The sequence below is a fragment of the Penicillium bovifimosum genome (genome assembly GCF_028826915.1).
Source record: "Penicillium bovifimosum strain IBT 22155 chromosome Unknown utg000002l_segment0_segment0, whole genome shotgun sequence".
Taxonomy (NCBI): domain Eukaryota; kingdom Fungi; phylum Ascomycota; class Eurotiomycetes; order Eurotiales; family Aspergillaceae; genus Penicillium; species Penicillium bovifimosum.
The window spans coordinates 3,849,818-3,872,076 of NW_026622711.1; the positions used below are offsets into that span (position 1 = coordinate 3,849,818).

Here is a 22,259-nt window from a genome sequence, read left to right on the forward strand (position 1 = left end):
TAAATCATTTTCTCTTCAAAAATCGACGCCTGCGATTCTGCTCAGTGTCACTGTGAGGAGGGGTCTCAAACACCGAGACAAGTTCTCTTGCAATTCCCAGCGTACACCAGCGCTGGGAGACCTCAAACGCATTTACGATCACATACGAGCCCTCCGGCAAGCAAACTGAGCATGATCCCCCCTGTAATATGCTCTGGTGACCGACGGAACGGCGTCTTCAAACCAGGTCCGTTGTATCATTCGTCATGCGCGGCGAATAGTAGAGCGATCTCGACTTTTGATTGGTTGGCTTCGCTCGGGGTGTCGGCCTCAGCGTGCCACACCGTTGTCATTAACAGTCTGGTGCCTAGACGCCTCCGGGTCAGAGAAGCAACTTTGGTCGCTCCTTCCACAATGGTAAGTCATCGAAGGATCAGTCTGTTCAATTCGAGACATCGTAAGGCACAAAGACGATACTAGTATATTACCCAGTTACTCTTTCTCCAGAGCCTTGTCGACAAGACGTTCCAGCTTGTTCCACTCAGCAGAGAGAAGCGCTTTATTCTTGCTGGGATCAAGACCATTGGCCTTGAACTCATTATGAACCTGCACGAACTGGTTTCCAACAAGCTTCTTGAAACTTGGAACAGTACAACTCTCCAACTGAGTGCTAGTAAGTTCGGCCAGTATATACCAGATAAGGTAATGGAAGTTGAGCTGGAAGTCTTGGATCTGGACAGGGTCTTTAGGATCCGATTGGAAGCCCTCTTGAGAAAGGAAAACTGTTAGTCTGACCAAGCTCCATGCATGTACGTGCCGGATGGGATGAGCCTTGTCGTAGAGGAGAGGATCGATCCGCAAGAACCGGATAGCAGCGTGGATGAATGCCCGGGTGAATTTGCCAGCTGTCAGTAAAGAGATGATAAGCTTGTCACGGAGAGAGGCATATGGCTGCCGGATGAGAGGCCATGCACCGGTCTCGTGGAGTTTGTGCATAGCGGCCTCTAGCTTTTCGATTGAGTCTGCTGGCTCTGTGTCGGATGCAATGGCAGTCTGCAAGAGTTGTAGGGCTTCGCGCTCTGCTGTCTCGAGGGGTGTCTTGTCTTTTTGTGTGGACAAGAATCGATCCTCGAGAGTCTCAGTACCCTTGGCGCACTTTGTGCACTGACAGTCGAAGAAGTAGCGTTCCTTCAGTTCGTTGCGCCGGATGTCGTAGGGCGTTGTGGTGTCGATGTAGGAGATGAAGATCTGCTCGCCCTTTTTGATGGGCTGCATGGCTTTCACGTACAGTTCTTCGCCGTCAAACCCGACTGTGGAGTTGTAGTCGCAGCTGTGGTTGATTAAACCTGCGTATGGATGCAGGTAGAGACCGATGCGATCGTACATGGAAGTGGTCAGATTGAAGGAGTTGAGATCGAGCTATATTCGCAAATCAGATGAATGTCGAGTGAAGGTAGAGTGGAAAAAGAGTCTTACCTTGGCAGCATAATTAGAAACGGTTCCTTCTTCCACGTCAGTCCCCGAGTAATTCTTGACGGCTCTTGATGTCAGGATAATCCGGTCAAGCTGGCCCTGACTCGCTGCGATCTCATTGATATGGGTCTCCAAGCCCTCAAAGATCTTGAATTCCTCAGGGTCGTACTTGTTGCGCGCAGTGCGCAGCACTATACGCAGTAGAGCTCGGGCATTGTTGGGAAGCACCCTCGGCTTGATTTCCTTGAAGATGGGGCATTCGAGGGAATGCGCAAACTTCCAATCTTTCGATTGACACGTCTGACAATCGTATTATTAGATTTTGAAATGAAAAATAGATAGTTTAGATGAGAGAGAAGACAACGACAAATGATCTATCCCACGACAACTTACCCTATCGCAATACTTCACGACACGACATCCTGTACAAGCTTTTAACTCATTCCCAGTTTCCATCTGCCTTTTTCCAAAGCAGCCAGCACATGTGTCTTCCAAACGCGGCGAGTCTAGGACAGCCACAAATGGTGTTTTGATGTGCAGGACATCTTCGCCGGGATTGATATCAGTCGTTGCAAACAGGCCATTGCCCATGCCATTGGGAGCGGGCTGTGAGTCCGTCTTGGTCGTCACTGAAGGAAGTGGTGTTCTTGATGTCATCCTGGTGGCTGCAGGGTTCCTTTTATCTAGAATGAAAGATGTGGTGATTCGAGATTTCGAGGTTATGTAGCTGTCTAATCTTAGGTGGAGCCCTGGGCGGTGAATGGCAATCAGCGTGTGGATCCACGGATTGAGGTCTTGGCATTTCAAGATAAACAAATGCATAAATGCATAAAATTATACAAATAGCACAGCTCATGCAAATGATATAGATGCATCAATCAACCTATCCAAGTACCAACCAAACAAACATATGTCATAAGATAATCAAACATCAGAACAACCTCAACTCCCAACCTAAAGCATAGCCGCCAAAGCCGCAACCGCAGCCCCAATTGGCGCAGCAGTAATCAACGGCCTAGCCACACCAGCACCACCCTCAGAAGAAGCAGGCGTCATGGTCGGCGTAATGGTAACAGGCGCAGTGGAAGCCGTAGCATCAGCCGTGAAGGCATAAACACCATCGGTAACAGCAAGCGGCAGATAAGTCACCTCGCTCTCGCGGAACGAAGTGGTGCCAGAAGAATGCGTAGTCTCGGTGGTACCATCATAGGAACCGGTATAAGCCATCGTCCACGAGCACGAAGCAGACTCAGAAAAGTGCTTGAAAGAGCAGGACTCCATGGCCGTGACGCGGGCGACAGCACCGCCACTGGTGACGGCAACTGCCAGGGAGACGCTGAAGGTGTTCTCGCCCTGGATGATGGTTGCGGGGGCTGGCAGGGCACATTTCTCTGCGTCTGTTTGGCAGGTGATCTCGTAGGTTGTGGCGTACTTGTCGATGCCGACGACGCGCGCGGCCGTGCTGGTGTAGGCGGCGATGTTGGCGCCGCCTTCCTGGCCGATGCCGAAGTAGCTGATTGTTGTTGTGGCTGGGTCGGCGGCGGCGGCTAGGGCCGTTAGGGTTGAGGCGAAGATCAATGATGCGCGCATGGTTGCGAGAGGTCTGTACTTAGGGTTATGGGGAATGATGTTTGTGCTGAGAGAGAAATTGGGAAAAGAGAGTCTGGGACTTGGGCACTGGGCGTGTTTTGACTCTTTCTACTACCGTCCCCTCTCAGTTGCCTCCGTAAGAAAGAGCAACGGAGTTTCGGCACCGTAGCATCGGTTGTATTAGCGCTACCTTCATGAATCCTGCGTCCAGCTAGTCTTGGCATTTCTCACGCGGATTAGTCGTGCCAAGCAAACATTATGGCGGAGAGGTGGAGGGAGTACTCCGTACATTTGGAGTAATAGAACGGTTGCATTCACTTGAAGATGTCAAGGTATTCTTGTAATTCCGTAATTCAAGAGGATGAAGATGTATCAGGCTCTTAGCATGGAAGAAATACATGAAGAAAACCCATGGAACACAAACGGACAAGAGTCCAGGCCAAGAGGAGAGTCAACGACAAGCCCACATTACCCACATTATGACTCGAGGTATTCCCATTGGCCACAATGGTCGGCAAATTTTGCTGGTCATGGGGCAAAATGCTCTTGAGTCTTGGCCCCAAGGAGAGAGGAAGAGAAGGAAAAAAAGAAGAGAAACTGAAAACTGAAAAGAAAGAAGAAGGATTATTGGCCGAAATCTTGGGGTTGGGGAATGAAGTGGCGGCCTCATCCGAATGAGGCTCTTAACTCCGCTAGCGGCCAGCCCTAACTACTTTTTCATTACGGAGTACTAGTAGTTAGACTGTATGTAGAAGGTGATTGCCCCTGAAATGTGCATAACTATTGCAGATTCAACTATGCATCTTACTGTGTGAATCAGATCAGGTACTGCTACGTCCGACGACTTGATTTCGCCATAGGTAAAAATAGAGAAACAGTTCAATGATTCAATAATTCGACAGGAAAACCACATTCCAATCCAAGAGTATAACAATTATAAAAAGGCCGAAAAGAAAATGCACGCCATCTATCAACAAGACTGTGTCCTACCCAATACACGATACACAAAATTCAGCTCCGGTCTTGTGTGGAAAAGCCATGACGGGAGGACCAGCCCAGGCCGTGGGGGATATTGGGAAAGAGAGAAATCCGGGGTATTCTCTGTCTCTCTTGATTCGGACCCCGACATGGTGGGGCTACTTTTTTTTGCTTCGTCTGTTACTTTGTGCAAGAAATAGAACATTTTACAGAGCCTTGCCACCGACAAAGTTGGACCAGGTGCGAACCTCAGGGGGGATCTCTCCAGTACGGGGCAGCTTCTCGCTCATACACTGAGCGAAGAGTGTGGCAGTCTATCGTAGAGGAATGAGTTAGCAATTAGAAAATCAGATGCATAGGAGACGTCAGTTCAAACATACCTTAGGCTCCATAAAGAGAGGAACGCTGAAGTCGACAGCGTTGCGGCGCATAACGTAGTCCTCATCAAGTTGGGTCTTGCCGCGGGTCTTGGCAAGGTTGAAGCAGCCACGGATGTCGTACTTCTGGAACACCTCACGGAGAGCACGCTTGTCCTTCTTGGGGAACTCAATCAGCTGCACAGAAACGGTGTCATTGACAGCGGACTCGAGAGCGGCCTTGACCTCGGGGTTGACGGCAAAGAACTTGTAGCCAAGAGGGTTCAAGTACTCCACAATCTTGGCCAGGTAGGGCTGGCTGATATCACCGCCGAGCAAGATACCCTCACCGGGCTCAGGCATGCGGAAGTTCATGGTGGACTGGAGGGAAGCCCAGTAGGCCTCGACCAGATCCTTACCGAAGCAAGCAATCTCACCAGTGGAGGACATCTCGACGCCCAAGAAGGGATCGGCACCAGCCAGACGGGTCCAGGAGAACTGGGGAACCTTGGTGGCAAGGTAATCACGCTTCACCTTCATGAGATCAACGGGCTCGGGGACGTCACGGCCAACGAGCGCCTTGGTGGCGACATCGATGAAGTTGGTACCCAGGACCTTGCTGACGAAGGGGAAGGAGCGGGAGGCGCGCAGGTTGCATTCAATGACCTTGAGAGCAGGCTCGGCACCCTCCTGATCGGCCTTGATGATCTGCATGTTGAAGGGACCGGTGATGTTCCAGGCCTTGGCGACCTTCTCGGCAATCTCCTTGACACGGGCCATGATGGGCTCCTCGAGGTTGACGGGGGGCAGGACGAGGGTAGCATCACCAGAGTGGACACCGGCCGGCTCGACGTGCTCGGAGACGGCGTGAACGAGCAGCTTACCGTTGGAGGCAACGGCATCCACATCGATTTCCTCAGCACCCTCGATGAACTTGGTGATAACGACGGGGTGGTCGGGGGAAACGGCGGCAGCGTTGAGGAGCTTCTCCTTGAGCTCGTCGACACTGTAGATGACGTTCATGGCGGCACCGGACAGAACGTAACTGGGACGAACCAGAACGGGGTATCCGACAGTCTCGGCGAAGTTCTCGGCCTCAGAGACGGAGGTCAACTCCTTCCAGGCGGGCTGATCGACACCAATGCTGTCGAGAATAGAGGAGAACTTGTGGCGATCCTCGGCCTTATCGATGTCCAGAGGATTAGTACCCAGGATGGTAGCACCACCAGACTCCTGCAGACGGAGAGCAATGTTCTGAGGCAGCTGGCCACCGACAGAGACAACGACACCGCTAGCGGCCTCGAGCTCGTAGATGTCCATGACACGCTCGTAGCTGAGCTCCTCGAAGTACAGCTTGTCGGCGGTATCGAAGTCAGTGGAGTAGGTCTCGGGGTTGTAGTTGATCATGACAGTCTTCTTGCCCATGTTGCGAAGGGAAAGAGTCGCGTTGACAGCGCACCAATCGAACTCGACGGAGCTACCAATACGGTACACACCGCTGCCCAGAATGATAGTTCCGTGGTCATCGAAGGTAACGTCGTGCGAGGTGGCGTTGTAGGTGGTGTAGAGGTAGTTGGTGTCGGCGGGGAACTCGGCAGCCAGGGTATCGATCTTCTTGACCCACGGGGTGATGCCGAAGGACTTGCGGCGGGCACGGACATCATCCTCGCTAGCTCCAACAAGCAGAGAAATCTGCTTATCGGAGAAGCCGAGCTTCTTAGCCTTCATCAGGATATCCTGCTTGAGGCCGAAGAGGCTGCCGATCTCCTTGAGCTCGTTGTGGCAGTCCACGATGTTCTGGATCTTGTACAAGAACCACTTATCGATCTTAGTCAGGTCGTGAACCTTCTCGACGGAGTAGTTCTCGTGGAGCATGGCCTGACCAACAGCCAACCAGCGGCGGTCAGTAGGGTTGCGGAGAGTCTCATCGAGGTCTTCGAAGTGATCACCCTGGAGACCAATGTACTTAGGGTCGACCTGGCGGATAGCCTTCTGCAGAGACTCCTCCCAGGTACGACCAATAGCCATAACCTCGCCGACCGACTTCATGGCGGAGCCAATGTCGCGGTTGACGTGCTGGAACTTGCTCAAATCCCAGCGGGGAATCTTAGTGACAACGTAGTCGAGACTGGGCTCGAAGTTGGCAGTGGTGGTCTTAGTAACGGCGTTAGGAAGCTCAGGAAGAGTGTGTCCCAAGCCGATCTTAGCGGCGGTGTAAGCCAGGGGGTAACCAGTGGCCTTGGAAGCCAGAGCGGACGAACGCGACAAACGAGCGTTAACCTCGATGACACGGTAGTCAAGTCCATCGGGCTGCAGAGCGTACTGGACATTGCACTCGCCAACGACGCCCAAGTGGCGGACAATCTTAATGGCAGCAGTGCGGAGCATGTGGTACTCCTCATCAGACAGAGTCTGACTAGGGGCAACGACAATACTGTCACCGGTGTGAATTCCGAGGGGGTCAAAGTTCTCCATGTTGCAAACAGTGATGCAGTTGTTGTCAGCATCACGGACAACTTCGTACTCAACCTCCTTCCAGCCCTTGAGAGACTTCTCGACCAGAATCTGAGGAGAAAGAGACAGGGAGCGAGAGGACAAGTCACGCAGCTCCTCTGGGTTGGCAGCGAAGCCGGAGCCCAGACCACCGAGAGCGTAGGCAGAACGGACGATAATGGGGTAGCCAACCTGCTCGGCAGCCTTAAGGGCATCCTCGACCGTCTCGACAGCAGTCGATTCGGCAATGGGGATGTTGATCTCGTTAAGGGCCTGGGCGAAGAGGTCACGGTCCTCACTGGTCTCCAGAGTCTTGATGCTGGTACCGAGAACCTTGACACCGTAGCGTTCGAAGATACCCATGCGGTTCATCTGCACACCCAGGTTCAGACCAGTCTGACCACCGAAGGTAAGGAGAATGCCATCGGGGCGCTCGCGCTCAATGACGTGGGTGACGTATTCAGGTGTGACGGGAAGGTAGTAGACTTCATCGGCAAGCTTGTGGTCGGTCTGGATGGTAGCGATATTGGGGTTGATCAGGACGGAGAAGACACCGGCTTCCTTGAGAGCCTTGAGTGCCTGGGAGCCTAATCGAGTCCAAAGCCATAGATTAGTTTCTGTTCTTATTCGGATTGTTTCTTGGGCGAATTTTCTGCGCTCTTTGTATTCCCCGCAGAAAGGCTTCCCGTGCACAACGTCATGGGGAGACTGAATACACGGGGGGCGACGGAAATTGCGGCAGGAAAACTCTGCCTCGAGAATGATTCAGAACATACCGGAGTAATCGAATTCTCCAGCCTGTCCAATGCTGAGACCACCACTGCCAATGACGAGGACCTTCTTGACATCGACAAGGTTGCTACCGGTCTTCACAGCACCGCTGGCGAGGTAGGACTCGGCAGCAGGGGGCTTCTGGGCATTCAGGCGGTTCAGAGTGCTGGAGAAGGAACGGAGCTGCTGGGAGCGAGCCGTGGGGATCTTCTGCAGGCGCAGGGTCGAGGCCGTTGAGCGGACGGACTGAGAGGAGAATGTGCGCAGGGAGAGAGGACGAGTTTCAGCGAGACAGCGCTGGCGCAGCAAGGCCGCCGCCTGGCCACATCGAGCAGCAAGAACCATTGCGCACTGCACCGAGCGAAAGAGATGGTCAATTGCTTGGTATGAGACGTGTAGAAGATGAGTCTACGCTCGCCCGGTGATCTTTTTTTTCCACCACGGGATTGCTGATTGGCCGCTCCCTTCACCGTATACAGGCTCCACTTTGGGGCAAACAGTCGGGAGGAGAGGAAGATATAGGAGTGATTGGATTAAAAAAAGAGATATGGTAGATCTCGAGGATCAGGAGTATACCATCAATGAGATGAGAGAAGATGGCCGGGAGAGGTATTTATTTTCTTTTTTCTTTGCTTTTTTCTGCCCTTTTTTTTCCCTGCTCTGAAGATGAGTCAAAATGTGGAGAGTGGAGACGGGTTTCTCTCGGGGGAACACTTTTGATAGACACAGATCTTGACGATGAGACTTAATTAGATACAAAGAGGGCTATGATATTTAGCATATTAGCAATGGCAACTAGTTATAAGAAGAAATGGGCAAAATCAACACATAGCATCTTCTATACATCTTAGTAAAATGCACTCTGTGCTGGGAGCTACATGCCGATGCCGGACCCTACCCATGTCTTTTATCGACTTTCCAAGGTTCCAGCTTCAGGGCTCCAATGCGCAGTGGTGAATACCGAATTCTCATAGAATGGCTATGGAATGTCTACGTGAGCTTAGAGATATAGTTTATCTCGCTTAGTCGTATTAAGGTTAGGAAAGAGTAAAACCCACCTGGGCAGGTACATAGCTCTGAAGATATATAAGGGAATACTGCGTCACTGACCTGCCCGGACAGCCATGGCCCATACATACCTACAGCCAACTCCATAGGTTGGAACTATATGTGACAAATCAAAGAATGGTATGGCTTTACACCATCATTGGAATCTGCAAATATCAAATGGATGAGCAACTATATGCACACGATGCTCCTGCAAAGACGAGAATATCTGCCCGTGCTCCGGTGACCGGACTAAGCGGATCTATGTAGATCCTTAACAAAACGATCAGAATACAAGGCCAAAATGAATTGAAAGCGTAGGTATATTCCAGTACGAAAGGATCTATCATTTACATTCAATATACTGCGTAGACATCTATTCACCAACTCCCACGCTCCCACTTAACTTCGACCAAGGGCCAGTCGGCTTCTTCTCAATCTGAGACCCACCCGGCATTCCTTGAGTGGAGCGAGGCCCCGAAGCTCGGACGCACGCATCCCGCTTCTGCTGACTCTGCGGCATGACCTCATCAAGCTCTTGATTGAGGGTCCCGTATACATCGGCCAAGGTCTGTCGCGCGTCCTGCGCAACTTCAGTACCCAATGCGATCTTTTGCTGCACAAAGTCTCTCTCCTTGGTGGCTGCAGCCTGGGAAGCAAATGCCCATGCTTCGGCAAGAGCGACAACTTCATCAGGTTTTGTCTCCGGGGCTGAGGTGTGGTTTCGTGCCCCGACGCGCGACTGACGGGCGACGACGGGGTATTCGGGAAGGAGATGTGATTCGTCGCTCAGACGATTGAGGGCGCGCAAAGTGGTGGACTTTTCTTTCGACAGCAGCCCCAAGAGATAGGAGGTTTGGAGAGCCAACGACTTTTGGCTTTTCGATAATGGGATTAGATTTTCGTCTGTGTACGACAGAACGTCGATGGGGTTTGGCGGTGGTACTTCCGCTGGGATAAACTCTTTTTTGGCTGATCGCGATGAAGGCTTGGGGGCCACGGTGACTGGTTGGCAAGCTCTGGAAGCAGCGTCGAGGAGGTCCCGCCTGGCCTGTAGATATGTAGCATATTGCCCCATAATCTGCTTCTTGCGATCCTCTAGCTCCTGCTGGGCTTCCTCGATTTCCTCTGGTGGAAGCTCTTGGAGCAGACTCTCATCTGGATCTCCTTGGCCGACCAGGCGCTCCTCCACCCATTGCACCAGTTCATCCCTTGTCCTTTGTAGTGCTTCGGCTTTGACATCTGGCGAGACCTCAGACTCCCCACGGGACTCATGTCGGGCCTTAGCTTGTTCGAACAATTCCTTCTGATGATCCAATTGGGTTCTCGCGCGAATAACTGCCCTCTCGAGGCTATGCACCAGATCATCCAAACCTGTCTCGGTGCCATTGCGCTCCGCCTTCGTATTGACTTCGGGTAAAGGCATGTGTTCTTCTTCCAGGCCAATGTTTTCCAATCCACCCGCATCTCGTGTCTTGATCTCCTCGAGGTAATTTTGGAATACCTGCAGCTTGGCATGGCGGCGTCGATCGCGCAGAAGGGCAAGGTATTCACGAAGTTCGGCGCCGGGCTCTTGCAGATCCGCATCGGCAGAAGGACGCGTCGTCCTCTGGCGTCTTAACGAAGCCACATCCTCAGATGCCGAGACGAGATCTTTGCGAGCCGCAACATTGGCCGCCAATGCTTGCAAATATTCCTTCCTTAGCCCAGTGACCTCTGTCGGGATACGTTTGACCTCGGCGACAGCATCGGTGGGCGTGCAGAGGGAAAGGTGGGATTGGGTAAGGTCGTTCGATTGGGTTTCGTCGAACTCGATAAATGAGCGCAGATAATGCGTCAAAGCCTGGCGGATCTGGAGGGTTTCCTGACGAGATTTGACGTAAGGAGCGAGCGCATTGAAAGCGACTGGAATGTGGGTAGCGTCAGGGGAGCTCGGTCGGGCCATGTTTTCATTGGGCGGGGGTGGATGATAAGCTTAGGTAGCTGGGGAGACAAGCTGAGACTCCGACAAGGGAGACTTCACTGTCACAATTCCCCTTTAGATATCTGGGTTGGCTGTTGTTTTGTTCCTGATCTTCTAGTTAAGTTTCCCTAGGGAAGCGATTATGTAACATGCCGATCACCCCGGGCCCAGCCCCGAGCTCAACGGCCCCAGGGGAGCTTATTGTCTTCCAAGGTCAAGTCGACTTTTATTCTACTGAGTACACATGATATATGAGATATGATGCATAGAACTTACAGGACGAGCTCGAATGTCAATGCGGATCATTGATAGTGCTATTGCTCAATTTACCGAATACCTCCAATTGAGACATCTCATATGCTTTAGAGGGGGCCTGAGCACTATGTCTACAAGTTACAACCTCCGTCATTCATAGATCTACTTGGCAATAGATCGACATGGATGTTCAGGAACTGTCTCAGAAGCTAACTAGGCAACGTATTGATACTCAGAACTTGGATTGATATGCTATCTAACAATTAAGCTGTTTTCCCACGGACTTGCCTGGAATGTCAGGTACACTTTCCTCCGATGTACTACAACGTATGATTCACCTACAAGTACCTGTAAGATGTAGATACGAATCTAGCTGATTATGTGCACGGCCCAATCATATTGACAAATAACCTCGTCAAGCCCAACTTCGCAGTCCAAATAAATCTTCCTTTCTCTTTCATGCTCTTGTCCACAGCGTTCCTTTTCACGACACCGAAAGAAACACAACGCTGCGTCATACTAGTCGGAGCCCCTCCATAACTGGTATGTTCCAAGGTTCTCGCTGGAATCTCCATCAAGGGGTATTTTGATGCATCATCCCCGGATTCAAGCTGACGGTCAATTTCCTGACATTGTTTATTTTCAAGGCTGAAACACTTATAGTACAGCTTCCGCGATTCGCATACTCGCGCTGGCACAGTAAACATACCTACCATTTACAGAATAATTGGACTCCTATATACGTGATGGCTACCACCGCCGATTTGACCCCCGTGTCCGACTCCACCATGCCCCGACCTCGTGCGGCAACGATGGGCTCATCCGCCATAGCATCGCAGTCGCCGACACCCCGACAACCAGTACATGGTCCTTATACTTCCGCGGGACTCCAATCACCAGGAAGCCCGCCACTCGATGCGAGAGAATATGGCATCCCAAGTACTGCTCAAGGTACGTCCATAGTGGCGGGAAGTCACTTGATGATAGGCTCCCAACTAACAGGACAAGGGCCATTACGACATCCTCAACCGCTGACGCCTTCGGATATCCATCTAGTACTTGAGCGGGAACAAGAGGCCATGGTAAGTAGGACTACAGAATCCCTGAACCCCCGAAGTATACTCGATAGAAGCTCATGCATGTTGATTTGGCGCAGGTGAACCGATTGACCAGAGAGTTGTCCCTTCTGCGCCAACAGACAGCATCTGTGGCATCCACAGGGTCATCAACCTCCACGTTCAACGACACAGATGGCACCTGGGGATCCCCCACACTCAGCACCTCAACCCGGTCCAACTCCACTCGGCGGAATCGGTCCAATTCAAGTCTCAGCTCACATGCTTCAATGAACCAAGGAGCACAGACTTCCAGTGTCACAGGAATAGCCCCTTCACGAGAGACAAGCATCCCATCTCGCCAAACAGACCACTCGCGAACCGTTCGCAGTCGGGAGCCATCCCTCACATCTCGCCGGCCTTCTATTGGCTCACTATCTTCATTCGCCCATAGCAATAGCAGTGTCTATCCTCACCGGGCTTCGGTGTCACAAACTCAATTGGGACACTCACCTGGCAACTCAATGTCGCGCCTTGAAGAAGTAACACATCACAGATTGGAGTTGGAGTACGTTAAGAGGGAGAATGACCAGCTTAGGAGACGGGTACGGGATCTGGAGCAGACTCTGAAGAGACAGAAAGATTCAGGAAATTCAGGATCGGCTAGTAGAACGTCTGCCACACCGTCTGACGGAATCAGTGATGCCTGATTCAACGCTTCTATATCATTCTGTCGCATCGGGCGCCACAGTGGCAGTGCCCAGTATTTTCAATTTCGGCCAGGAGGTTTGCAGGCAAACATATTCCATGAAACGAAGTCCTATTTTTTGACATCTGCATGCTTCTTCTCCTAGGCAACTCAACTGGCAATTGTGTAGTTCATAAGCCAAGAAAACAAGACCAAATTAGAAGAAGCCCGCCAAAATATTGAGCTCCGTGAGGTGGCGCAGAGCCCCGCCATACGTCACTACCTGTGGCGCATGTGATGCGTTGGGCCTTTAGCTTTTAGATAAATAGTCGCATGTAACCTGCTTAATGGTGTGACCTTTAGATTTTCTTGCTTCAGAATTATTCTTCCTTCTTCTAAAATCCTACTTCACACCATTATGTCTCACGCTACCGTCCACGTCTCTGGCATCTCGCCATCAACCTCCGAGAAGGAGGTTCGCGACTTCTTCAGCTTCTGGTAAATCCGCCAACTTCATTAAAGCTATTAAACATATGCTAACTTGAGAAACAGTGGAAAGATCGTCACCCTCTCCATCACACCAGTCTCCGGAGAGCCTGATGCCCCCAAGTCCGCCACAGTGACTTTCGAAAAGCAAGCGTAAGCTACCCCGCACCCTACTCCAACCACCCTCATTTAGACATCACGAACAACAAACTAACCAAATCCCCAAACAGCGCCGCAAAGACTGCTCTTCTCCTCGACCAAACCCAACTCGGCACCTCCACAGTCCATGTCGAAGCGGCCCATGACATCGACGACATCGCCGGAGCCGAAGGAACAACCTCCGAGGCCAAAGAAGATGAGCACGACATCGCCCAAGAAGATAAACCCCGCTCCCGCATCCTCGCAGAGTACCTGGCCCACGGATACGTAGTCAGTGACCAGGCGCTCCAACAAGCCATCACCCTGGACAAGAAGCACGGCGTCTCAAACCGCTTCACTACCGCCCTCGCAAACTTCGACAAGAAGTTCAATGCCAGCGAGCGTGCCAAGGGTCTTGACGAGAACTACCAGATCTCTAACAAGGCCATCTCCGGCTGGCGAGGACTGAGCTCCTACTTCGAGAAGGCTCTCGAGCATCCCTCCGGTCAGAAGCTGCGGGACTTCTACGTTCAGACTGATAAGCAGGTGCGCGATATTCATGCCGAGGCGCGTCGTCTTGCGGATCTGAAGCAGGGGAAGAGTGGTGAGGAGGCTGCCACCTCTGCTGAGCCGGCTGCCGCCGCTTCTGAGCCTAAGGCGTAGGGAGCTTAGCTCCCCCTTTTAATGTGGTGATGAACACTTGCGCTGGACGTTTCTATTGCTTTTACTCTGATATCTCTTTTCCCTCGCTTTATGATGCCAAGCGAGGTCCATAGTTGAAACTACTTTTCGTGTTTTGAGAGGCTGTTCCGAGGACTTGTTCATAACTACATACGACATTGTAATACGCAAAGTGAAAGGACAAATGTTATCACTCTTGAGAATTGATGCACCATTTCAATAGATGCAAGTACAATAACCCTAAGCCGAACCTTGGAATGTATTCAAGCTGAATCCTTATTCTTCATGATATCGTTAACTATCCCGAATTACAAAACAGACACAAGAGGACCCTCCAATTGCCCAAGTCCATGCAAAAATCCCCCCTCTCAATGTTTCTTCGAAAACTTCTCCGCCTCAATCTTCTCTAGCGGGTGTTCAGGGTTACTCTGCAGCCCATGCTCCTTGAATTGCTCTGCCGATTTCTGCGCTTCCCCAGATTCAGGGTGGCTACCAAGACGGGTCTTGCCAGTACCGGGGGTATCCTGCTGCTGGGCACCAGATTGGCGCTCGGGGTCGGGAGATTGACGGCCAGGGTTGGGGGCAGACATTGTGGTGTGTGTGTGATTGTAGGGGGTTTTGGGATGGTAGTGCTGGGGAAGAGAAGAAGGGTAAGTTTTCCTGTCTATTGGGAATTGGGGATATGAGATCCATTAATGCTACTCACATTTGATTGTTGGAGTCTCCTTTTATTTTCTTTGGTTTCAGTAGATGATGGGTGTAGAGTATGTAGGTTGTAGGGAAGAAATTATTTACTCTATTTAACTATTTGGAGCTTGCAAAGCTAACTGACGTGATCGACACTTGGTCTGAACCGGTCAGTATTGCTTCATCATGATGACGTTGTGGATGTGGCGCTCTCCAGTCAACTGCCAGAATTATGGTCGATTCTCCATGTACTACGTTAATTAGGCTATTGCTACACATAAAGAAATGGCTAAATACCTCAAAGCTTTGTTTCATCTTATCCCAAGTGCTTGCATCGAAGAGATAGGCTCGGACGTTGACATATGACGTCATTAGATCCAATGTTTGACTGCACGTTCTCTTCGCGTACTTCAACTTCAGACTCATGTTTATTGAGACCTTTTTCTAAGAAGCTAGGAAACAATGCCGGAGATGGTAGATCATGGTACTTGTCCACTTCAGATTGTATATGTAGTTATGTTCCACCTTGTAGAGGGAGGAGGGGGTCACGGGAAAAACGTCCATTAGGACTTTTAGAGTCAGCTAGTTAGAGCATGACAGGAAAAGGAAATGGCAAAAGACATGAGGGGCATACGGTGAGGAAAAAGCAGAAGGGGAAAAATAAGAAACAACAGAAGGGCAGAGTTTGAGACACTCGGCTAGTAGACGGTCCAACCGGGGACATGCCCAGGTAGTCTCCGAAGGCGATCCGCATCACGCATCGCGAAGACGCCGGGGTGCAGAGGGTTATCAACTTCAAGCAATCAGGTGGTGAACTATAAAAAAAAAGCCAGCGCCTGGAAACGAGAAGTCGATGCAGATGCATTCGAAGGGCAGAGACGGCGGATCTATCGGCTGCAGATCCCCCCATGGCTTGTGTCTCCTCGTTTGATGGGTGAGACACTTCGGGCACAACGCAATGTAATGCCTGAGCTCCTTTGCCAGCCCTCTGATGTAGAACTGCGATCGGATTCTATGATAAGCTCTGTGGAACCCGAGGTGCTCAACGGCATCATGATTGTCGTGATAGATGTCCCGTTCCTTTACCACCGGAATGCACAGTCTTTCTGCGCCATCGACGTCTCGGAAGTACAGCAGATTGTCACGCTTGAAAAAATGGAATGCGATGTGCCTGTTCGCTATGTCTTCCCAGATGCGTCGCAAGACTGGATCAACCGCATAGCCTCTTCGCAATTGCTCGGCGTAGATGGGGTCGATTTGCAGTACTGTCGCGTGAAACATGACCTGATCGTGATCAATGACCCTTTCTAACTCGTCTCCTGACGGCTCGTCTGTATCCATAGGGAGACGAGTTAGAAAGGGTCATTGATCACGATCAGGTCATGTTTCACGCGACAGTACTGCAAATCGACCCCATCCAAGATGGAAGAAGATGATATTTCTGTCTGATGATCTATGGGCCTATGAGGGGCAGTCGGTCACCTGACGGTGACTGACGTCCTGTCCCCCCAACACCTTGGCACCTGAGGGCTGATGGAAGCCTGAGGCATACAAAATGGAGTGGGTCTAACAAAGCTTAATTCACAGCTTGAAGCCTTGATCTAACTAACTACAGTAGTACCACCAATCTCCGGATCCTCATCCCACCCTTGCCCCACCTCTATCACTTCGTGAAGTCGCTAAGCAAGTCGCCACTCGCCATCATGAAATTCTACCCTCACGTATTCTCGCGGAATACGCGGAATACGCAGGATACGCAGGATACGCAGGATGAGAGGATCTCTCCACGCGGGGCTGCAGCTAAATGCTTCGAGCTCGTCTGGGGCGCTCGCCTGAGCGATTCTCCCGAGCTAATCGAACCCGCAGACCATTCAAAGCTTCACATCCAGTGCTCTGACCTTGATGAAGATACGCTAGCCACGGAATCCCAGTTCTTTAGACCGGCCGGTGATGGTGAAATTCCCTTGCCCTATTCTGGTGACGACAAAACCAAAGCCAGGCTCGAACAGTACAAGAGATGGCGCAAATTGTTTAGGGAAAACCGCACGGCCGACCTTGCAGGGCAGGCGGGGCAACTGGCATATATCATCAGTACGATGTTTGACTACATCTCCCGCAATACCAAGAAGACTGTCTACGGGAGTCATCCATCGTTACGGTTTACCACCAACTAGCAGCCGAGGTAAGTGTGGCTAACATCCTACGAGGCATAAGTTTCCGATTCATTGGTGAACCGAGAACTAATTCTCGGCCACATCAGAGACCCCTTCCCAGAGGCAATCCGCACGGAGTTCGCCGATTTTTTCCCGGATCCCTATGCCCTCGAACGCGCCTACGCCTACAACGAAGGAAGTCTCGGTGGCAAGGTCAAACGTTCGCACACTCTCATTGTGCTCGCGGTATCCCAGCCGCCAGATGACAGGCTGTCTACCTTGGAAGTTCTTGCTATCATCCTAGTTACTATAACCCGCCTGAATAGCGACGAACTGCCGTCAGTTACCAAGACGGTACCTGTCATGGTTATCAGCTCGTTTCAAAACATGAAGGCTCGAGTTCTGATTGCATATTTGGCTTCCGAACAACTAATCATCCAAAAGACGCCGTTGCTTGACTTTGCAGATGAAACAGCGGCGGACGTCAACACGACTCTTCTTATGAGATACATGGCTTCTGAAGCTACTGGGGATACTAAGGGCATTGGGATCTCCACTAACCCCCCCCCCCCCCCCCCCACGGTTCGCCACGTTAGACACCAAAAACTGAGAGAGCTCGCTAACAGTTTACAGTCGACGGAACCTACACCCCGGGCCGCCGGTACCTGGAAGAATCTCACCTTGAGACTTCGCCGATGACCGCGGCAGGTAAACAGAGGTATGGAAAGCCAGAAATTTGAGATTAGCCTGAAACGTTGAAAGAAGACCGATCTCAGGGTGCGGGCTCAAATACAGAAATAATAGGAAGTGACGATTAGGAAGCTGCAGTCAGGCTATGTACAGCATGGCAGATGTGCGGATTGGCACCGTCGCAACTGACGAGGAAAGAACTACGCAGGTGCGGATGTATTGGCGAATTCAGCCCACCGGCTGGCTCAGTCTTCGCCACAGAGTAAAGCTGGCGACTCTTTCCATCTCTTGAACAATGATTGTTGATGCTACAGGTGTAGGAGTCAGGATATATGTGTCATTGGATGGATCAGAAGACTAGAAGTACCTAGTCCCCTCCTATCTCCATTGTTGCCTCGCTAACGGTCAGCAATTGCCATATGCAATCCAATCACCAATGCAAAGTCAAATTTGTATGGGAAGTTATGTGATAGGCCATATGGTTAGCTACTTGTAGATTTATTTGCTTGAGTCAATATGGGCCAGGTGGCCGTGTAGGTACTTTCTTATATATGGGGTTGGGCCAGACTTGTCTACCTACTAGTGTAGTTATGTTCCACCTTGGTAGGATACAGGCTTACCCACTCTTATTGTGGAATGTGGCAGGTGTCTACACTACTACATTGTCCAGAGCTAAGTCCAAGATTTGTGGCATGGCTGATGTACTATCACGGAGGAAACAAGATGTCTTCTGGGGAATCTGTGCATCGAAGAGGATTAATCGGAGAAGGGGAGGGTTTACCCTCGGGAAAGAATGTCCACGGTTAGGACTTTTAAGCGTACATCAGCTAGAGCATGACAGGGAAAGGAAATGACAACAAGGACTGGCAAAGCAGACAGGGCATGATCTACAGACGCAGGAAAGACATGAAATGGGGCATATGGTCTCGTGAAGAAAATGCAGAAGGGGGAAAATAAACGGAAACTAGACGACCGAGGCGCTGGAAGTTCGAAGCTTTTTATGTGTTTCTCTCTCACTCCATCTCGGTTACGATCTCTCAGTGGCCGTTGGCCTGCATGGCCGCTGCGGCGGCGGCCTCTGCGTTGGCAGCGGCAGCCATAGCTTTGGCGTCGGCTTCGTGGAAGACACCTTGGATGACCTGCTGCTCTTCGGGACCGAGAACCTTGGTCAAGCTCTCGTAGAGTTGAGGCTGTTCTTGTTGGAGGCCTGTGGTGAAGGTTAGCGAATGATACCACCACGGTTCCAAGTCCAGAGACCACTTACTTAGCAAGACATGCTTGAACATGCCATATGGCTCCACCTTGTCCAGAGGGGTCTCCAGGAGGCTCTCCTCGTCCATGTCATCGTCATCATCATCGGCGAATGAGCCGAACTTTTGAGCTTCCTGGTTGAGGAAGTCGAGGTAAGCAGCACTCTCGTCAGGGACGTCGTCATCAAGAGCAGCCTCGGCGGCCTCATTCTCGTCCCACTCGACCTCTCCGTCCCAGTCATTGTCCTCGTCATCCTCATCATCCTCATCATCGAGAGTGAAATCGGACTCCCTGGTAGCCTCCTCACGTACTGAACGAAGCATTAGCATTGGACAAGCGCAACTGACAATCTAGGAAAACTTACGCTTGAGAGCAGCAGGCAGGGTTTGGAACAACCTTGTCACACCCTGCAACAACCTCGGCCATCCCTGCTGGACGCTGACCGGAACGTCGGCAGCCTTCAGAGTAAGCAGCGAGCTGATTGCAGCAATTGACAATTTCTTGTCATGCACACGTCTGAAGTTGTCGATGTTAGCGAACCAAGTGCTGAAGAACTTGTTGGTCCAGCCCTTGGCCTCCATAACCTGAAGACTGAGAGTCGGGTTATAGTAAATAGCGTTGATGACCATCTCCATTAGGTGGATACGGTACGACTTGGTGCGTGCCTCGCCGGCATCGATGACCTGCATAGCCATCTCAATGAACATGGGGATATACTGGTCAATGTGACCGCGAAGGTTGAGCATCAAGGTCTCGGCGAGCTTGCATCCGCAGATGCGGTCAACACCGCCGACCTTCTCGTCGGCGAAGATGTCCTGCACCATGCCGACCATAGCATCGAGGTATACCGGGTTCTGGACTAGCATCTCAGAACCGTAGGCGACATAGTTGTCAAGAGCGGGAAGCATGTCTGGACGAATTGGAGGTTAACAAAATTCAAACACAGGATCGAGTAACCTGGGTTTCGTACCTTCGAGGTAGAGCTCAGCTCCAGCCTTGAATGTCTTGTGAATCAGCTCGAAAGCTTGCCACATGGAGGGAGAAATGGTCTTGGAGGCGAATGTGCAGCTGTCAATGATCTCGAAGATCTCGTTATACAAATCTGAAACATCCAGTTAGAGCCATATACATAATTTCCAGGGCGACAACAGACTTACCATAGAGCTTGTTCTCTAGGGTGATACTGATAACGGGCATCAGAATGGTCTCGAGGTGCAGAAGCACATCAGGAGTGCTTTCGAGAGTAAGAATAAGAGTGCCGATGGTTTGCAACACACCCAGCGCGGTGATACTCTTGTCATCCAAGAAATCGCCGTACCCATCGTCATCACCTCCCTTGGTGGCGTTCCGTTCCAGCAGCTCACCAACGATACGCATGTAAGTATCGCGAAGCTGCTCGCTCAGCGCCACAGCGAAGGGAGTAAGCTCGGCAGAGAACACCTCAACGAAGTCTTCCATGACATTGGCCAAAGCATCCACATCAACCTCATTAGCCAACTTCAGAAGCTGCTGCATGATCTGGGGGATGTTCTGTTGCATAGAGGTACGGATGATATCGTGGCGGATAAGGGGCTGCAGAGCAAGAGCAGCTTCAACTCGGACAGGAAGTTCGGAGTCGGTCATGGACTCGAGAATGTTTCGGTAGATAACCATGAGATTGTTCGGGTCCTTGAAGTCGAGCTGCTCAAACTTCTCCAGGGTGTCGCAAGCACGAGCACGGAGGAAGCCGTGAGGGCTGCGGAATTCGGGGAAGACGTGACGAACGAAGAAGTATTCGACCTGATCAGCGATCGGGCTCTTCTTTCCGAGGATGACCGAAGCAAGCGAACCAATCATTCGCAAAGCACCCTCCTTCTCCCTGGGCTGCTTCTGATCTTCCGGTGCCGACTCGTACTTGCTGACAACGCTGTTGACGAACGTGAGGATGGAGAATGTCTGCTTCTTGCGGTTCTTGGTGAGGGCAACCAAGAAGTTTGTGGCAGCAACATCGGGTGCCGATACTTCCTCATAGAAGTTCAGTTTGCGGTGCAGATACTCGGATGGGTCTTCCTCGAAAAGCTCAATGTCCTCGTCGGACTGGCACAAGACGGGGAACACGAAGTGGGCGATCAAGTTGTCCATGTGGGGCTTCAGGTGCTCCCACATGGCCTTCGGCTTGACACACTCCTCCATGAAGACCAAGGTAGCGGAAAGTGCGGAGTTGCTAAGCCATTGGGTCTTGGACACCCACTTGTCAATTTCCGTCAGGTATCCCTTGAGAATCTCGGGAGCGAATGTGCTGATAAAGGTCTTCGCGTACGGTGTGTAGTCGGGGGTAGAGGATTTCGTGATCGTCGTGGGATTCCCGTATCTGATGAAGAGGCGGTTGAGGTTGGCATATGCCCACTTCTTGCACTTCCACCAGTGGTTCATCTCCCTCTCCTCCTTCGAGTCACCCATAGCACTTGCCGGGGGCGTTTTCGCGATGATGCGCAAGAATAGTGTACACCAGTCCACGGTTGCTTGGTGGGTCTGTAGACACGGAGAAAGCTCAAACTAAATTTGCAGCAAGTCAGTATGAACGGCTAGGTCGCCCGCATTCCGGAATCAGGATCACCAACGTAAATTGCGTGCTTGTAGGCCTTCACGACAATTCGGAGCATCTCCGCAGCCTCCAAGCTTTCCTCATCGACGAGCTTGGATCCGATGCTGAGCAGCTGAGAGAACGAATGGTCCACAATCTTATCGAACTCAGCCCTCTTCTCATTAGCCTTAAACCTGTACACTTTGCAAATAGCCAAAAGACACTGCAGACCCGCATAGACTGTACTTGCGTCATTGGTGTTTAGGAGTTGCAGAGTAAGGTCAATGAATCCGGGCCACTTCTCAGGGAAGTCGTTGTGGAGAATCTTCTGGAGAAGCGGAACCAGTTGATTGCGGACATTGGGAGGGGTCGAGGCCAGGGCAGGAATGAGTCTCTCTCTAAAGGCTGGCTTCTCGGCTTCGGGAATTGGCGCACGCTGCGGGTTATCTTCGACGGGGGCCCATCCACGGGTAATGCGGTTCTTCAGGTAGACACCAGCTGTAAGGGGAGAGAGCGGGGTTAGCGAGGGGACAGAGAATCGCTTTCGCGAATATGTAGATATCGCCAAGCACTCACCTGAAAGCTGAACTGCATTGTTCTGTTCGCCTTGCAAGATATCCAAGAGTCCATTGATAAACCCGGGCTGCGTCTCGGCCTAGATATAGGAACCACGTGTGAGCCCAACAGTGTACAGTACCCCACCAGTCGATCCAACACGTACATGTTTCAAATCAAGCTCCGCTTGCCGGCGAATATCCGCATTCGCGTCTAGAGTAGACTGAATGCGGTCTCGAAGGGCTATGACATCCATCGCGTAGCAATCCCCCAGCACCTAAGAGACAAAAAAAAAATCACCAAAAAAGGCAAACCCCGGAGGAGACGCGGACCGGGGGCGATGAGGGAAGATAAGATATAGGGCAAATGTAACAATCGAAAAGGACGTGAAAGTCCTAGAGAGATCG

The 22,259-nt window shown here is 51.3% G+C and overlaps 10 protein-coding genes across 10 annotated transcripts; 4 read left to right on the forward strand and 6 right to left on the reverse strand.

Moving 5' to 3' along the window:
* Positions 1-471: 471 nt before the first annotated feature.
* On the reverse strand, positions 472-2,109 carry N7515_002649 (S-adenosylmethionine-dependent methyltransferase; the record flags this gene model as incomplete). The annotated part of the gene is made up of 3 exons (XM_056663393.1): positions 472-1,398; positions 1,456-1,752; positions 1,846-2,109. The coding sequence occupies 3 exons, from the start codon at positions 2,107-2,109 to the stop codon at positions 472-474; spliced, it is 1,488 nt and encodes a 495-aa protein (XP_056525506.1).
* A 297-nt stretch (positions 2,110-2,406) lies between these two features.
* N7515_002650 (uncharacterized protein) lies at positions 2,407-3,042 on the reverse strand (the record flags this gene model as incomplete). The annotated part of the gene is made up of 1 exon (XM_056663394.1): positions 2,407-3,042. One exon carries the CDS (start codon positions 3,040-3,042, stop codon positions 2,407-2,409), a length of 636 nt encoding a protein of 211 aa, XP_056525507.1.
* Positions 3,043-4,226: 1,184 nt separating this feature from the next.
* N7515_002651 (carbamoyl-phosphate synthase (glutamine-hydrolyzing) CPA2) lies at positions 4,227-7,985 on the reverse strand (the record flags this gene model as incomplete). Its single annotated transcript, XM_056663395.1, has 3 exons — positions 4,227-4,334; positions 4,401-7,456; positions 7,646-7,985. The coding sequence occupies 3 exons, from the start codon at positions 7,983-7,985 to the stop codon at positions 4,227-4,229; spliced, it is 3,504 nt and encodes a 1,167-aa protein (XP_056525508.1).
* Positions 7,986-9,063: 1,078 nt separating this feature from the next.
* Positions 9,064-10,632, reverse strand: N7515_002652 (uncharacterized protein; the record flags this gene model as incomplete). The annotated part of the gene is made up of 1 exon (XM_056663396.1): positions 9,064-10,632. The coding sequence occupies one exon, from the start codon at positions 10,630-10,632 to the stop codon at positions 9,064-9,066; it is 1,569 nt and encodes a 522-aa protein (XP_056525509.1).
* A 1,019-nt stretch (positions 10,633-11,651) lies between these two features.
* Positions 11,652-12,670, forward strand: N7515_002653 (uncharacterized protein; the record flags this gene model as incomplete). Its single annotated transcript, XM_056663397.1, has 3 exons — positions 11,652-11,856; positions 11,908-11,987; positions 12,062-12,670. The coding sequence occupies 3 exons, from the start codon at positions 11,652-11,654 to the stop codon at positions 12,668-12,670; spliced, it is 894 nt and encodes a 297-aa protein (XP_056525510.1).
* Positions 12,671-13,066: 396 nt separating this feature from the next.
* vip1 (putative actin cytoskeleton protein (VIP1)) lies at positions 13,067-13,935 on the forward strand (the record flags this gene model as incomplete). Its single annotated transcript, XM_056663398.1, has 3 exons — positions 13,067-13,146; positions 13,201-13,287; positions 13,365-13,935. The coding sequence occupies 3 exons, from the start codon at positions 13,067-13,069 to the stop codon at positions 13,933-13,935; spliced, it is 738 nt and encodes a 245-aa protein (XP_056525511.1).
* Positions 13,936-14,321: 386 nt separating this feature from the next.
* Positions 14,322-14,543, reverse strand: N7515_002655 (uncharacterized protein; the record flags this gene model as incomplete). Its single annotated transcript, XM_056663399.1, has 1 exon — positions 14,322-14,543. The coding sequence occupies one exon, from the start codon at positions 14,541-14,543 to the stop codon at positions 14,322-14,324; it is 222 nt and encodes a 73-aa protein (XP_056525512.1).
* Positions 14,544-15,603: 1,060 nt separating this feature from the next.
* N7515_002656 (uncharacterized protein) lies at positions 15,604-15,951 on the forward strand (the record flags this gene model as incomplete). Its single annotated transcript, XM_056663400.1, has 1 exon — positions 15,604-15,951. One exon carries the CDS (start codon positions 15,604-15,606, stop codon positions 15,949-15,951), a length of 348 nt encoding a protein of 115 aa, XP_056525513.1.
* A 392-nt stretch (positions 15,952-16,343) lies between these two features.
* N7515_002657 (uncharacterized protein) lies at positions 16,344-17,492 on the forward strand (the record flags this gene model as incomplete). Its single annotated transcript, XM_056663401.1, has 2 exons — positions 16,344-16,798; positions 16,901-17,492. 2 exons carry the CDS (start codon positions 16,344-16,346, stop codon positions 17,490-17,492), a joined length of 1,047 nt encoding a protein of 348 aa, XP_056525514.1.
* Positions 17,493-18,520: 1,028 nt separating this feature from the next.
* Positions 18,521-22,108, reverse strand: N7515_002658 (putative nonsense-mediated mRNA decay protein (Nmd5); the record flags this gene model as incomplete). Its single annotated transcript, XM_056663402.1, has 7 exons — positions 18,521-19,044; positions 19,099-19,644; positions 19,705-19,836; positions 19,892-21,269; positions 21,335-21,795; positions 21,874-21,952; positions 22,019-22,108. 7 exons carry the CDS (start codon positions 22,106-22,108, stop codon positions 18,521-18,523), a joined length of 3,210 nt encoding a protein of 1,069 aa, XP_056525515.1.
* Positions 22,109-22,259: the final 151 nt, after the last annotated feature.